Source organism: Vombatus ursinus, unplaced genomic scaffold (genome assembly GCF_900497805.2).
Source record: "Vombatus ursinus unplaced genomic scaffold, bare-nosed wombat genome assembly UNPS02014807.1, whole genome shotgun sequence".
Lineage (NCBI taxonomy): Eukaryota > Metazoa > Chordata > Mammalia > Diprotodontia > Vombatidae > Vombatus > Vombatus ursinus.
The window spans coordinates 49689115-49705500 of record NW_020954585.1 but is presented as its reverse complement, the minus strand read 5'-3'; the positions used below and the strand labels follow the sequence as shown (position 1 = coordinate 49705500).

Below are 16386 nucleotides of genomic sequence, written 5' to 3'. Positions count from 1 at the left end.
GTTAGTAAATGTCTGAGGTCAAATCTGAATTCAGGCCCTCCTCACTTCAGGGCTGGCGCTCTATCCACTGTGCCACCTAGCTGTCCCCCAATTACATTTTAATCTGGTTTGGCTGCATTTGGGAGTGCTGAGGTCCGAAATACTTATGTCTGAGACTTCTGTTCTAGATAACTCTCTAGACTACAAGGTGAAGGCCTGCCTTGGTACAGGAAGTTCCTTGCCTAGAGCAATGAAAGATTAAATGAATTACCCAAGGTCACACTGCCAGTATGTGAGTCAGAACTTGAAACAAGGTCTTCCTGACTCTCGCCACCATGACCTGCTGCCTCTCAAGTAATACTTTACGCTAGTTAAAATGTACTTATTGGCAGAACTAATCCATGGCCTGTGTCTACTGTGGAGAGGAGAAGCCTGGGTGGAATAGAAAGAGACAGGTAGGGTTGGTGGGGGTTGGAAAAACATCCCCAGTGAGGGCTAAAAGTTCAACAATCAATAGTCAGAATAGGTGAGTTGTGGTCTGAACATCATGGACACTGGAAGTCAGAAAGCAAGAGGTATGAAGGTGTATGAGGGAAACCTGAAACAGGTAAATATACATATATACATATATATGTGTGTGTGTACATATATATGTGTGTGTATACATATATATATATGCATACACACACATATAAAAATCAATGGTGGACTTTCAAGGATAGGGTGTGTTGAACTTGGAGTCTGGAAATCCTGGATTCAAATTCTACCTTAGATAGTTACTTATGTTGACTATTAATCTCTCTGACTCAGTTTTCTCATCTGTAAAATGAGGACACCTTCCAGATCTAAATTTATGATTTTAGGGATGCAAGTTCCTTCTTCATGTAGGTGTCACCCCACCCACTTGTGGTTGTTAAAGACAGAGATGGTTTAATTCAAATTTGGCACCTGTCTCTAGAAGGTCCTTAAGGAGTGAATTTCATGGTGGCATTTTCAGGCAAGCTGCTGGGGGAGGTTTTTTTTGTTTTTTGGTAGGACTTTAAATTTAGACTCCTTAAATAGCCACCAATTCCACCTACTGAATCGGTAAACCCTGAAGGAGCAATGTAGAAGACAGTAACAGGTCTAGGAAGCATCCATTTGGGCTCCACTTTCAGCATGAGACAGTTAATATTTGTTTGCTTCTTTTGAGGAGGGCAGGGAGGGAAACAGGGTTGGAGAGCAGAGATTCACTGTTTCCAGAGCCACAGAAAACAGTTCCACAGATTTTTTCCTTAAAAAAAAAATGCTTTTTGTTTTTGAATGCTCCTTGTCTCACATTGCACCAACATCGTTCACGACAAAGGCTGCAGAATAAGGAACTGAGTAAAAGACAGAAGAAAATGAAACTCATTACAATAAAACCCACAAACTAATAAATAAGAGTTCAAGCCATGAATCTGACTAGAAATATGCCATCGGCAAGAAGAAATGCCCCAAAGCTTTCCCAAGCCAAACAGGATAAGGATAGATGGCTCCCAAAGGTCTCTGGGAAAAGGAAATACAAGGAGGAGACAGCAAATGGAGGACTTTGTCTGGGGCTGTAGCAGGAGAACCAGAAAGAACTCTCACAGCATTCAAGGTGAAAGAAGGGAGGCTCTCCAGATTCAGGGACAGATAAAGTTTCACAGTACAATGCAGAATCATTTTGGTAGATTTCAGCAGACTGTGGAGCAATCCCCACTAAAGAAATTATCTAGGGGATTCATCTAGCAATGCTTCGGGGAACCTGATTGCCTCCTAACTACCCAACTGGAGAATTAACTTAGCTCCAGAGATGTTGGCAATGAGGGTAATTTCACTCTGAAAGATTCCCCTTTCCAACCCTCCCACCCCCACCCCAGTATGGCATGGACATTACAGAGAAGTAACTTTATCAAGTGGTTAGGACAGAGGACGTGGACTCAGGAATCCCTGGGGACCATTCTAATATTTTCCTAGGAGTCATTGAGTGCCTCTGAATATGCCTCCATACCTCAGCTGCCTCATTTGTTTTTAAAGACTCCGTGATCTTCAGGGCACAGACACAGCCCAACCAATATATCAACCACATTAGTTACCTTTCTAATCATCACCAGCATCGTCCAAAGTCATTGTTTTTTATAATAGAAAAAAAATCAAAGGGCAACACTAAAGCTGAGCCTATTATAATTTTGTTGCGATTGTGTTAAACGGAATAGAGAGTCTTGGTGTTAAGTCTATAATAAAAAAAATATTTTTTGAAAAAAACAAACAAAACAGAGAAAGAGACTCTAACTTCCCCTTTGCCCCCCTCCCCACCAAACACAAAAAAGCAAGTAAAGGTAGCCTTAGTACAGTAGGATTGTACTAACTAGTTATAAAACCAGAAAACCTGAATTCAAGTCCCATCTCTGACACTAGCTAAGTGACCTTGGACAAAGCCCTTCACTTCTTAATTTTCTCATCTACAAAACAAAGAGAATATCACCTATTCTGCCTCTCTCCTTAGGTGTTGTGAGACCTGAGACAATGTTGTTGAAGGTGTTTAATAGGTTATAAAAATTGCTATAAAGATACAAGCTATTCTTATTAGAATGGGTTACAGGGATCTGAGCAGAAATAGTAATTAACATTTATACAGCACTTGCCTCATAGCAGCCCTGCAAGGTAATTTGTAATAGAATTATGATTATTATAAAATAGTAGAATTTCATTCTAATTTTTCAGGTAAGGAAACTGAGGCTCCGAGAACGTAAAGCAATTTGCCCAAGGCCACACAGCTACTAAGTGACAAAGCCAGGATTCAAATTTTCATTATGTAACACAGACTTAGAAATCAATTGGCAAGAAACCCTGTGGCGGTCATTACATATTAGGTCTAGGGATTTGGAACTCCCAAGTGAATAAATGCCCTCCACCAATGCAGGTCAGCACTTCTCTGTAACTTATGGCCTTAGAGCAGACTTAACCTTTTTTGTGTTATGAATTCCTTTGATAATATGGTGAAACCTATGGACCCCTTCTCATCATAATGCTTCTAAATGCAAAAACATAAAATACACACTTACAAAGGAAACAAATTATATTAAAATATAGTTATCAAAATATTTTAAAATTCACCCACCCTCTGAAATCTATCCACAGATCTATTGGGGGTACATGAACTCCAGGTTAAAAATTTCTATTTTAAAGAGTTTCCTGGGATGAAGAAAAATTAAGTGACTTGACCCAGCTCTGTACATGTTAGAGTCAAAACTTGGATCCAAGTCTTCCTGGCTCCAAGGGCAGTTCTCAATCCACTGTTATACAGAAATACCTGAAGCTGATGGAGCCATGATTTTATTTATGTAGCTACTTCCTTCACTGATGCAAATTACTCCCCACCCCACGCAAACACCTGGGCACGTTGGCATGTTGCCATATATTCATGTGGCACCTTTTAATTTTCAATATGCTTTTACATCCGTTTTCTCAGGCATGCCTCATATTATCATTGGGTGGCAAGCAGGGCAGGTGTTATTAGTTTTGCTTTATATATGAGGAAACTGAGTTTCAGAGAAACTAAGAGGTCTACTTAAGGTCATGCAGTAAATTAATATATAAGCTTGGATTAGTGTACCATCTGTCTTGCCTCCCAGGCCAATGCTGTTTCTGTACTATGCTACTGTCCATTTGGGAGTGATGGAAGGGAACAGATATTTTTTAAAGTACCTACTATGTGCCAGTCACTATGCTAAGCACTATGCAAATATTATCTTATTTGATCATCATGACGATCCTGGAAGGTAGGTATTATTATTATCATCCCTATTTTACAGTTGAGGAAACTGAGGCAGAGGTTAAGTGACTAGCCCAGGGTCACACAGCTAGTAAGTGTCTGAGGCCAGATTTGAATGCAGGTCTTCCTGACTCCAGGCCCCGCACTCTATCTACTGTGTCACCCAGCTGCCATGCCAATAAGTGTCTCCAGAATAGTGTTAGCAAATAATAATAATAAAGATACGGTAGCAATAGCAGCATTCTGTCATTTATGCAGAATAAGCCCAGGATGAGTGAGTTGTCATTCATTTAGTCAATCAGCATTAATAAAATGCCTATTCTGAGCCAGGTCCTCTGCTAAGCTGTGTGTATACAAATACATAAATGAAATAGTTCCTGCCCTCAAAAAACATTCCATGGGGAGAGACATGTACAAATTTTAAAAAAGGTATATACAAGATAAATAACAAGGCAATTAGCAGGGGGTAGAGAGCTTACAGGTGGGGACACCAGAAAAGTCTTCCTATAAGAGGTGAGTTTGAGCTGAGCTTTGTGGGAAACTTGGTAGTCCAATGGTTAGAGTGCTAGGCCTGAAGTCAGGAAGACCTGAATTCAAATCCAGCCTCAGACACTTACTAGCTGTGTGACCCTGGGCAAGTCATTTAACCCTGTTTGCCTCAGTTTCCTCAACTGTAAAATGAGTTGGAGAAGGAAATGGCAAAACTATTCTAGTATATTTGCCAAGAAAACCTCAAATGGGGTCACAAAGAGTCAGACATGACTGACACATCTAAACAACAACAAAATTGCAGGAAGCTAGGAATTCTAAGAGGTAGAGATGAGGGGGGAGTATATTCCAGGCACAGGGGAAGTGCCGTACAAAGGCAGAAATAGGTGATACAATGTCATGTATGAAGAATAGTGAGTAGAGGTAGATGGGTGGTGCAGTGGATAGAGTACCAGCCCTGGATTCAGGAGGACCTGAGTTCAAATCCGGCCTCAGACACATAACACTTACTAGCTGTGTGACCCTGGGCTAGTCACTTAACCCCATTGCCTAGCCAAAAAAATTAAAAAAATAAAATAAAATAAAATAAGAATAGTGAGTAGTCCAGTTTGGATGTACCAAAAAATGTGCTGAAAAGGAGTGATTTATAATAAGTCTGGAAACCAGACTGTGAAGGGCTTTAAATGCCGAACTGAGAAATTTGTATTCATTTGATTCTAGAGGTCAAAGGGGCCCCCGTAGTTTATTTACGGGTAAGCTGCTATCTCCAGGTCTGCAATACGATACTGAAACTAGCAATGTTCTGATTACTTGGATAACATCTGGTAAAGAGCCTAGGATGAACTTTAAAATACAACACAACGTGAAAATATGTTTAATAAGAATGTATCTGTATAGCCTATATCAGATTGCTCGCCGTCTTGGTGAGGGAGGTGGAGAGGAAGGGGAGAAAAATTTAAAACTCAAAAGCTTATGGAAGTGATTGTTGATAATTCAAAATTAATTAATTAAAAATAAAATATAACATAACTAGAGGACGGTGGTATAATGGTAAACATTTAACAACCATTTCTCTAGAAAAAAAATCTATATGCATGAAACATTTTTAAGTTTAATTTACATTATTATCATTTTCCCCCATCATTTTCTTAAGTCTAGACAATCAACAGGGGGATGGAGTCAAGATGGCAGAGAAAAGGCAGGGATTCGCCTGAGCTCTCCCAAATTCCCCTCCAAACAACTTTAAATAATGCCTCCAAACAAATTTTAGAGCATCAGAACCCACAAAAGAATGGGGTGAAACAATTTTCTAGCCTAAGACAACTTAGAAAGTCAGCAGGAAAAGTCTGCTGCACCAGGGCAAGAATGGAGCTCAGTCCAGCACAGGCTGCACAAACTAGCAGCAGGCCTTGGGAGTAACTGACTCAGTGGTGGCAGCAACTCCCAGAGCTCTCAGCCCACAGACAGTAATGGGGTTGGACAACTGGTCAAAAGGAGATTATGGGGGTCTCCTTGCTGGCACTGGGTGCAGGATTCTGTTTGCATTGCCCATACTTAGATCTGGGTTGAAGTCCTGGGTCACAGTCCCAGGGCACAACACAGCTTACAGCCACAGGGGAGCAGGGACCCTGGTCACAGTTCCAGGGCAGAAAAGAGTACTCGTGGTCACTCATAGACCAGAGCACAGGGAGAATAGTGACCACACCTCTCCTAGATCATACCACCTTGGAAAAACTGAAAACTTACAGAACTAGCTCTGAAAATGGCTGGACAAAAAACTTGAAATTTGAAACCATACCCCCTCCACCCCAGGAGCAGAGCCCAACATTAACATAAACTTAAAAACCAAGAAATAGGCTGGAAAATGAGCAAACAACAACAAAAAAATGAATATGACTATGGTGATAGGGAAGATCAAAATACAAATTCAAAAGACAACAAAGTCAAAATTGCTACATGCAAAGACTCAAAGAAAAATATGAATTGGTCTCAGGATCAAAAAGAATTTCTGGAAGAGTTCCCAAAAAATTTTTTTTTTTAAATCAAATAAGAAAGGTAGAGGAAAAACTGGGAAAAGAAATGAGAATGATAGATAATCAACAAAATAGTAGGTGAAGTCCTGATTTGTGGCATTTGCTAATTTTTCCAAGGTGTAAATCATCACAATGAAAATTTAACATTTGGTTTGCAAGTACAAGCTTGCTCTAAAATCATATCCCTGAACAGTCCACTTCTATATCTAGAGTTCTTTCATTTCTCATATGGTGCAGGTAATAGAGGAGAACAGGCTGATTTCATCATGTTGGCCATCTGTCCAAGACTCAGTGCACCAGTTGCTCAATGGGTACTCAGTAAATCCTTATTGACTGAATGAACAGCCCTTTTTAAATATATTCAGAAAATCTTCAGGACTTTCTTATTTGATGCTCCTAATTTCTGTGGGGCTGGCTCTTCCAGATTATAGGGGAATTGGCATACCCCCATTCAGAGAACATATCTAAATAGACCACCTGAATATGCCTATAAAGTACACACATTACATCTTTATAGCACTTTATACTTTTCAAAGTGTTTTTACACATCTATTATCTCATTTGATTTTGTCTCATATGCCCAATTAGGCTGACTCTGCTATAATATACGGAGGCTTTTTTATGCATCAAAAAGCTATATTTCAAAATTAGCTAGTGAAAAATGTGTCCATATAATTTGAAAGGAAAAAAAGGGAGAAGATCCATTAGGCGTTCAGAGCACTTAGCTCCTTCATCAGCCATATGGCATGCTGTACTTGTAAGACTTCAAAATTCTTACCTATTATTTCTTTCCATCCCCATCCTTTATCTCTCCCCCACCCCAAAAAAATCCCAGAAAGTTTAAATTTCCAGAGTGCTTAAAAAAAACCCACAACACTTTTCCTCTGACCATGTGGGAAGGAATGCTTTCTAATGGTCAGAAAACCCCCTTGCATGTGAAAAGGTCTGCCCAATCTCTATATGCCTCAGTTTCTCCATCAGTGAAATAAATAGGCATAATTGCTCAATTCCCAGAGGCACTGTAGAGATTAATGAGTTGCTTTTTGAAAAACAGCTGAGAACCCTTGGACAGAACATTCTGTGTGAGAAAGTATGCGGTATCATTATTATTCAAACTCACTATTTTAGAAATTGAACTAACTATACTCAATTCCCTTTATAATAAGTCTGGTTTTCCCCTCCCTTGACTCTCAATGAATTACACAGACTTTACTCAAAGGCAGAAACTGAAATACTAATGTCAATAAAATGCAGTTTTACTTCAAACCAACATTTATTCACTGAAATAACAATTTATAAAACCCCTAACAATACCCACACTGTGCTTTTGTTTGCCCTTAGATCAAAAAGTGGGACATTCATTTTGCCATTGGATGGCACCTCTGAGGCCTCTGTTACTGCCATTCAAAGCTGGTACCATAACTCACTGCAGCACAGGGTGTGCCAGAGAGGAAGCTCCCCCAGGCAGCCTCGCTCATATAGAGAACTAAGGGGCCAGTGGGGAAGCCAGGCCATAAGGGTTTGTTGGGGGAAGATGCGGGAAGATTCAACAATTGTTAGTCTTCAAAAGCCGCTCATAGCTAAATCTAGCTCATGGGAAATGACCTCCCCCTCATCCCCCACTAACCCACCTCTCCCCCACTCCTACCTCTTGGGGGAAAAAGCAGAAGAAAGACTTTGGGTGGAAACAGAGAAAGAGCTAGGAAATAAATGTCAATTCTCTCCCTTTTCTGAACATCATAGGCCAGGGCGAGTCCAGGGAAGACTTCCAAAGGCACAGGGCTACAGAGGCGACAACTCACTGATACAGATACCCACTTTTGGCACCACTGGGTTACAAGGGAAAGATTCACTAGGACAAAGATGAGAATGGATGTGGGTCAATGTGGCATAGTTATAGCTGAGACTTGAAGTCAGGAAGACAAGGATGGGTTGAAAACCCATCTCAGACACTTATTGACTGTGGACTCTAGGCCAAATTATAAAATCTCTCTTAGCCTCAGTTTCTTCAGCTATACTATGAGGATCACAGTATCTGTAGCACTTACCTCACAGGGTTGTGCCCTCTCTCAAAATTTCCTTGTATTTCATTTGTGTTCAAATATTATAATACATCCCCCCCATACACATACACGCACACACACACACACACACACACACACGCACACACACTCCCTCATATCCATAGAAATGACTTTAAATCTTTCCATTCAATCACACTGACCTCTTCTTGAGATAGTTAAATAGTGTAGTGGATACTGGTCCTGAAGTCACAGATTTAAGTTGGCTTCAGGGCAACATCAGGAAGACCTGAGTTTAAATTTGACCTCAGAAACTTTACTAGGTGGCCAACCTGGCCAAGTCACTTTACTTTAATTTCTTTTTCTATAAAATAGAAATAATGGTGTTTAGCCCAGTGCTTGATATATAGTAGGTGCTTTCATAAATGCTTGTTTCCTTTAAATACACCCATAGCCAGGTTATGTGCATGTGATCTCTCCTCATAAAATGTAAATACTGGAGGGCACAGGCTGTCTTTGTAGCCCAGCCTAGCACATAGTAGGCTCTTAATTCTGGTTGGTTGAGAAACATGTAAAGGGTTTGCCAAACCTTATGGTCTACATGTCAGCTATAGGTATCATTACATTACCTTGTCATATTGCTACTGTTCCTTCCAGGCTACTGAGGTATATAGAGGTTATACCCAGGGGCAAAAGGGAGATAGGGTTGGGTGGGAAAAGTTTTGTGAAGTCAACAAGTATTTATTAAGTACCTTCTATAGGCTAGGCACTCTGATAAGTGCTGGGACTATAAAGAAAGCCACTTTGCTCCCCACCCACCCCCAAACAAAACAAAACAAAAATGTCAAAACCTAACAAAAAAAACAGCCTCTGCTCTCAAGGACTTCATAGTCTAGGAGAGACAACATGTAAATAACTATAATAATAATAATTATTATTATTGCTGTTCAGTTTTGTCTGACTCTTTGTGACCCTATTTTGGGATTTTCTTGCCAAAGATACTAGAGTGGTTTGCCATTTACTTCTCCAACTCATTTTACAGATGAGGAAACTGAGGCAAACAAGGTTAAGTGACTTGCCCAGGGTCACACAGCTATTAAATGTCTGAGGCCGGATTTGAACTCAGGAAGATCAGACCTTCTGACTCCAGGCCTGGCCTTCTATCCATTGCACCACCTAGCTGCCCATCCTTGGTATGGAAATTCCATAGAGAACTGAACACCTTTTTTAGGGAGGATATCTTATATGGGACTCCAAGAAACCATTTCTTCCCTCTTGCTGAGACCCTCCAAATAAATGCCTAGATAGAAATAATTCACTAATCAAACATAGGAGGACCTAGGTAACCTTTCCCAGGGAAACTATAGCATAATAGACTGGTAGTAGGTTCGTTCTTCGTCAGTGAGGAGAAAGAGTAATCGGGGATGGGAGAAGGTGGAGGAGGGGAGGGAGGGAGAGAAGGGGAAAGGAATGACTGAGGAAGCTGAAACAGAAAAGCTTTTATTACTCATTGGATCTGTGCCACAGACACCAATTACATAAATTTGACAGTGCCATTATAATCCCTGAGCCCTTGAACAAATCACAACCCAAAAGGCTACCCTCCCGAAAATGTTCACCCCATTAAAACCACTGACCCAGAAAGGAGGAGTACCTCAAGGGCGTAGGCAGAATCTTTGAGGAGAATGTTAGGGGAGGGTTTGTTGGCAGCCATACCTGTGTCTGGAATGTGTGCACCTGTGAGATGCCTGGAATCCAGAGAGAAACTTGGCTTAATTCTTCTCTTTTCTTGAAACAGGATTAATAGGAAGGAAGAGTTTTTAAGGTAGCACTGTAGTGCATCTCTCTTTTAAATTTCTGCACACTCCTAGTTTAAATTCACCCAAATATTTCTTTATAGATCTGATGACACAGCCAGGTGAGGGGTAGGTACCTTTCAGAGCAAACGTCCAGGGACAAGGGAAAGGTCTCTACACTTCAGTAGATAGACTTTGATTGGTTGACTCTCCCTTGATCAAGTTTTCAGAATAGAAGGCAGATTTAGGTTTGTAAGAGAAAAAGAAATATTTTGTTTCCGGTGTTGAAAGTGGTCACCCCAGGCATGCCTTGACTCATCAGACCAAGACAGTCACCTCTATTGCAAGAAAGAATTGGCATATGTAAGGGGAAAAGACCATTGAAAGGTATTTTAAATGCTAGCCCATTGGCCCTTGGATTTGAGGGGATTTGGCATTTGATGGTTCTTTTCATCATAATCATCTAAAAACCCTGATTTGATTTAGTCTTTGATGTATGAAGAGGGATAATCTGTACTTCTGAGGCCTCTTTTGTCTCCATGGGTCATTCCTTCTCTCTCTCTCCCTCTAATCCCCAAACTTCCTCTAAGTGTTCTCTTAAGTTGACCTTTTTGAAAAGGGTGGTAGATAGCCTGATGAAACACATATTTACAAAAATGAAACTGTAGTAAGCTACAGACACATCGATAGCCTGAAATGCCCCCCCCCACACTCTTCTCCACCTATCCGAATCCTACCTACCTTTCAAGTCCAAACTCAAGTCCCATCAATGCCAAGAATCCTTCCACTGCTATTTCAGACTCTAATGATGTCTCCCAATTGTGCACTAAAGCACCTAATTAATTATTGTATCACAGGTTCAGTGAATTTAGAATTGGAACAATCTTTAGAGATCATCTAATCCAACCTCCTCATTTTATGAGAGTTCATTGAGGCCTAGAGGGGCAACCTGTATGACCTTGGGCAGATCACTTACCAAACAGCAGAACACTTGACCTAAAGTCCCTTATGACCATAAGATCATAGGATAATAACAGCTCTGGGACTGAAGCTGGAAGGGCCCTCAGAAGGGCCAATCAGACCAACACTTCCTTTCCCCATTTTACAGATGAGGAAACTGAAATAAAGAGAAGCCACACAGCTAGTAAGCATAAAGGGAACCCAAATCCTCTGACTTAAGAGCTGGTTGTCCTCTGATTCTAGCTCTCAGTTGAATGGGGTGACGGAAGGAAAACTGGACTTTGAAGGCAGAAAACCCAGTCTGAATCCTAGCTCTGCCATATCCTATCTGCATGACCTTGACCAAGTCACAAGCTATTTGAACCTCAGTTTTCTCATTTATAGACTGAGGGGATTAGATTAGAAGACCTCTGAAGGCCATTCCAGATTTAAATCTATGGTATTGTAAACCAATTGTCTGTTCTACTGCACCACACATATCCTGCTCCCATGGGGCAGATGTTGTCATCTAGGCATTAATATTAGTTCTGGGCCTCATGACTCTTCCCTCTTATATCCACCATAGTTCCTAGTACAGGTGCAGGCAGACAGTCAAAGCTCCAAAATGCTTTATTGATTCAAATAAGTATCATCCCTGGGAAAAACAGGACTAAGTCTTTAAAGGACTGTACAGGTTATGACTCAGGCAACTCTCTCCATCTCCTAAAATTAAATATTCTTATTTAGCTACAAATGATGGGAAGAACCTAGAATCATATAGAGACTCGGGGTTGGGAGGCAGTCCGGCAAATACCTGAGGAAGAATCTATTCTTGACAAGTGGTGGTCATCCAATCTCCATTTAAAGACCACTGTGACAGGGAACTCATCACACCAGAGGCAGCCCATTCCACTTCTGGATAGTTCTAATTGTCAAGACATTTTTCCTTAGATCAAGTCAAAATCTCCCTCACTGCAATTTCTGTCAATGGCTCCTTGTTTGGTCCTCTGAGACCAAGCAGGACAATCTAATTCCTCTTCCCTATGAGGGGCCTTCAAATACCTAAAGACAGTTTTCGTGTCTTTCCTGAATCTTCCCTTCTTTATGCTAAATGTCTCCAGTTCCTTTAATTTATCCTTGTATGTCATGGTTTCCAAACACTTCATTGGTCTGGTCATTGTCCTGCTGGGATGTGCTGGCAAATGTTTAACAACCAGGTCTCCCCCCAAAAATTGTACCTGTCAGATGATTGACTTGCATTGTTAATATTTTCTCTATCCCTTTCTTCAGCCTAGCAATCAACAAAACAATAAATCAAGCCCTGATTTGTAGCATCCAGATTCTGAGCTCAGTGGTCTGGATGTGGCCTGACCAGGTGAACAAGGTTTTCTGTTCATACAGATCTGAGTCCAAGATCATACTGATGTGGCATACTGAGTTTGCAGTGCACTAAAACCTTCACATATTTTCCATATGGACTATGGTCTAGCCACACCTTCCTTACTCTATACTTGTTTGGGTGACATAAAACAACAACAACAACTTAGGTGTAAAACTACTTTTATCCCTATGTTTGCAGCATACCTACCTCTTTTCCACTGCCCTACGGCTCCAATACTACCCCTGTCGTTTCTTAGACCAAAACATAGCATCATTGGCTTAGAGTTAGAATTTGGAGATCATTAAGTCTAACACCAGGGCAGCTAGTAGAGTACCAGGCGTCGGGTCAGGAAGACTGAGTTCAAATCTAGCCTCAGACACTAGCTGTGTGACCTTGGACAAGTCACTTAACCCTGTTTGCCTCATCTGTAAAATGAGCTGGAGAAGGAAACTGCAAACCACTCAAGTATCTCTGTCAAGAAAACCCCAAATAGGGTCATGAAGAGTTGGGCACAACTGAAATAACTGAACAAGAAGTCCAACCCCTCATTTTTATAGATGAGGAAACTGGGGCCTAGAGAGGTTAAGTGACCTGCCCAGTCCCTCACAGCTAGAGTTTGAGGCAGGTTTTAAATTCAGAACTCATTAACTCTAACTCTTTCACTTTCCCCATTATACCACTAACTCCCTCTAGTCAGCCTTCTCCTACATGGATTGTCTTCCTGTCATACTGGATCAGGAGTCAGAAAGCCCTGAGTCTAAATCAGTCTAAATCTAAATTGTGTGACCCTGAGCAAATCGATTAACCGTTTTGCCACAGTTTCCTCAACTGAAAATTAGGGATAATAATTGCACATATTTCCTAGAATTGTGAGAATAAAATTAGAATCTTGGTAAAGCAAATTGCAAACATTAAAGCACTGCATAAATGCCAGCTATTATTAGAATGTAGGTAGGCTCCTAGAGGGCAGGAACTGTCGTGATTTTTTTGTTTCCCCAGTCTGACACATAGTAAGTGTTTAGTAGAGGCTTTTCATTCATTCATTCTGGCGTCTTGTTCTCATCTGCTAAGACATATTATCTATCTATAGTGCTCCTAGGTTGATGCCATTGACAAATCTGAGGAATGAGGGTGCTCTACTTTCTTCTTGATCTGCCCAAACCCTCCCAATTTTCAAACAAAGTTTTACAACACAGTTACGATATACTTTTGTTTGCCAAGTTATCCCCCGATTTCGAGGTCTGTGCTATCATTTCCTTACACCTGCTTTGAGGGTAAGAAGAGTTGGAGATTAGGTTAAAGGAAGGAGAGGATTACAACTAAATTCCCAATAGCTTAATTTGTACATAGCCCAAGGGAGTTTGGTCACAGAACGTTAAGTGACAAGCCGCTTCTTTCTGGTGGGTTAATCCATATCCACCTTCAATACAGGGGACAAATGTCAGCAGAAAGAAAAACAACAGTATTAAAGATCCACACATATAGCCTATGGTATATTAGATCGTAGCCTCAGTTCTTGTAATTGAAGGCTCCGTGAGGCGGAAGGACCTATACTTTTGAATGAGCACAGAAGCTAAATGCTCCCAAATTTAGATTTGAAGATTTGAAGCATCGCCCCCAGCCCCAAGTCTGGCTTCCTAGACGCCCTCAATCTTTCCCAGGGTCAGGGGCGGAGGCTGTAACTCATCTTTACCTCCCCCGAAGCAGGTCTGAGGCCCGCTCCAGTCAAGTCCAGGACTTTCTCAGGTTCTCCAAGTTTTGGATCGCGTCCGCATCCCCCTTGCCCCCTACCTCCCGGGTCTGGTCTGCCCCTGAGTCCTCAAAAGTTTCAGGCTTCCGGGATGTCTGAGGACTTTGCTCTCTCTCGCGGGCAGGTGCAAGGAGGACGTTCCTCACCCGGTAGTTTTTTCACCCCACACTCCAGCCCCCTCTTCCCTTCAGTGTAACTTGACCCTCTCTTCTCACAGAAGGGGAGGAAGAAGAGAATGGGAAAGAGACAGAGAGGATGACAGAGACAGACAGACACAGAGACCGAGGCCAAAATAAAGAGGCAAACTCAGAAATAACTTTCTAGATCCTGGGGGTTGGCGAGGAGGGTTCTGGGGCTCTATCCAGACTTTCCACCCTCCGAGCCACTGCCTGGGGGAACTGCCGCCAAGCCCCGGTGCCCCCAATCGGGTCTCGGGGTTTCCTACCTCGAGCACTCATGCTTTGCGCTTCGCAGGAGGTGCAGGTGCTGGTCAGTGGCGCTCCTCCTACATGCCCCAGCACTGGCTGGCTCCGTCAGGTCCAGACCTCCTCGAAGACCCCCCTCTCCCTCCTCCTGTCGGAGATGGGGGAGGCGAGAGGGGTGGCGGGCTGGGCCGCCTAGTGAAACCCAGTGGTGATGGGAGAGGCTGGGGGGGGGGAGGGGATTTCTGGGACTGAGCGCTGCTCCCAGGGCTCCGAGGAAAGCAGATGGGGGCTGGAGAAGGGAAGAGAGGTAGGGGGCTTATGCGAAGGCCCTGAGGAATGAGCTTGGAGCAAATAAAAGAGGGGAAAAAAAAGATTAAAAAAGAAGAGAGAAAGTGTGTCATAGGCTGGGAGGGGCGGGGGAGGGAAATGCAAAACCCAGACAGGAAATGAGACTAAAAAAAATGCAAAAGGTTAGAAAAAAAAAGATTAAGAAAGGGGAGAAAAAAGTTGTTAAGGTCTGAAGGAGAGTTTGTCGAGGGACTTAGATTGAACCCAGAATTGCCCAGGAGAAAGAGGGAAGGGAGACGTGAGGAAAGAGAAAGCTGGGGGTGGGGGATGGAGGTTGGGGAGGGAGGAGGAGGAGAAGAACATGGCTCCTTGGGACCTCTCTGGAAGCTTTAGGCTCTCTGTTTGTCTTGGTTTAAGAAAATTGGGCTGTCCTATCTGCTGCTGTAGGCCTGCGAATGCACATGGATTTGAATTGTGCAGAGCCCCAAAGAAGTAGCACATTTCTCCCCTCTTCGTCTCTTCAGAAGCAGAGCTTCGTAGCCCCAAAATATGGACTATCGTTTCCTCCAGGAGTTTGAGTCACTTCTGAAGAAGTTTGTCGTGCACTTTTCAGCCAAAATCATTTGAGAAAATAAAACACAAGACTTTCCCAAAGAAAGATGAGAAACAAATAGGGCTACATTTTTGAACATCCAATATCTTCCTCTATCTTCCTTTCCTCCATCAGCCTCTTTAGATATGACTTGCAATCACTTTCAGTATTTTTTTGCCTTCAGCACTTTTAATTTTGACAGAATAGGCCTGTATCCTCTGACCTGCTAACCGCTGAACAAAGTATTCTCTTTGTTGGAGCTACACTATCTCCCCTTTTTCTGTCTTTGTTGCCTAGAATGCATTCCCTTCTCACCTTCACCTCACAGAGTCCCTCTTCCTTCAAAATTCAGCTCAAGCACCACTTTCTGTAAGAAGCCTTTCATGACTTCCCCCCCCAACTATTAGCTCCCTCCATCTAAAATTACCTTGCATTTAATTAGTTTGAATTTATTTTTGTTTTTTATCTTTAAGATATTCTCTAAATACTTGTATACTTGTCTACTCCATTAAAATGTTAGCTCCTTGAGAGAAGGAATTTTTTTCATGCTTTGCATTTATATCTATCCATTTATCATCTATCTGCCTTTCTGTTGATCAATATGTCTATTTATCCATCCATCTATCTCTCCATCCACTTATCAATCTATCTACATAATTCCCCAGCACTTAGCACAGTGGCTGGCACTTAGTAGTTGCTTAATAAACTCTTGTTGATTGATTGATGAAAAACATATTGGTTGCATAAAATTGTTGCATATAATATTTGTATGCTTGTACAATATATAGTTTTCATCATTTCTCTTGAAATAAGCTTGCTAGATTCCCATTTTTCTTTCTTCCTTTCCTTTCTTTCATTCACTTCCTTTTTTCTTTCTTTCTTTCTTTCTTTCTTTCTTTCTTTCTTTCTTTCTTT

At 41.7% G+C, this 16386-nt stretch overlaps 1 protein-coding gene across 3 annotated transcripts in view; it reads right to left on the bottom strand.

Annotated features, from left to right (window-relative positions):
- The window catches only part of CARD11 (caspase recruitment domain family member 11), a 131236-nt gene extending 116222 nt beyond the window's left edge, over window positions 1–15014 (bottom strand). For 2 of the 3 annotated variants that reach the window (XM_027874774.1, XM_027874773.1), the window contains exon 1: window positions 14612–15013. Coding sequence is in view for 2 of the 3 variants with exons in the window: in XM_027874773.1 (XP_027730574.1) it covers window positions 14612–14624 (13 nt within the window). In the remaining variant the exon portion in view is untranslated. Of the gene's footprint in view, window positions 1–14611 lie in introns of all 3 variants that reach the window. The other variant, XM_027874772.1, reaches the window with a different exon arrangement.
- Window positions 15015–16386: the final 1372 nt, after the last annotated feature.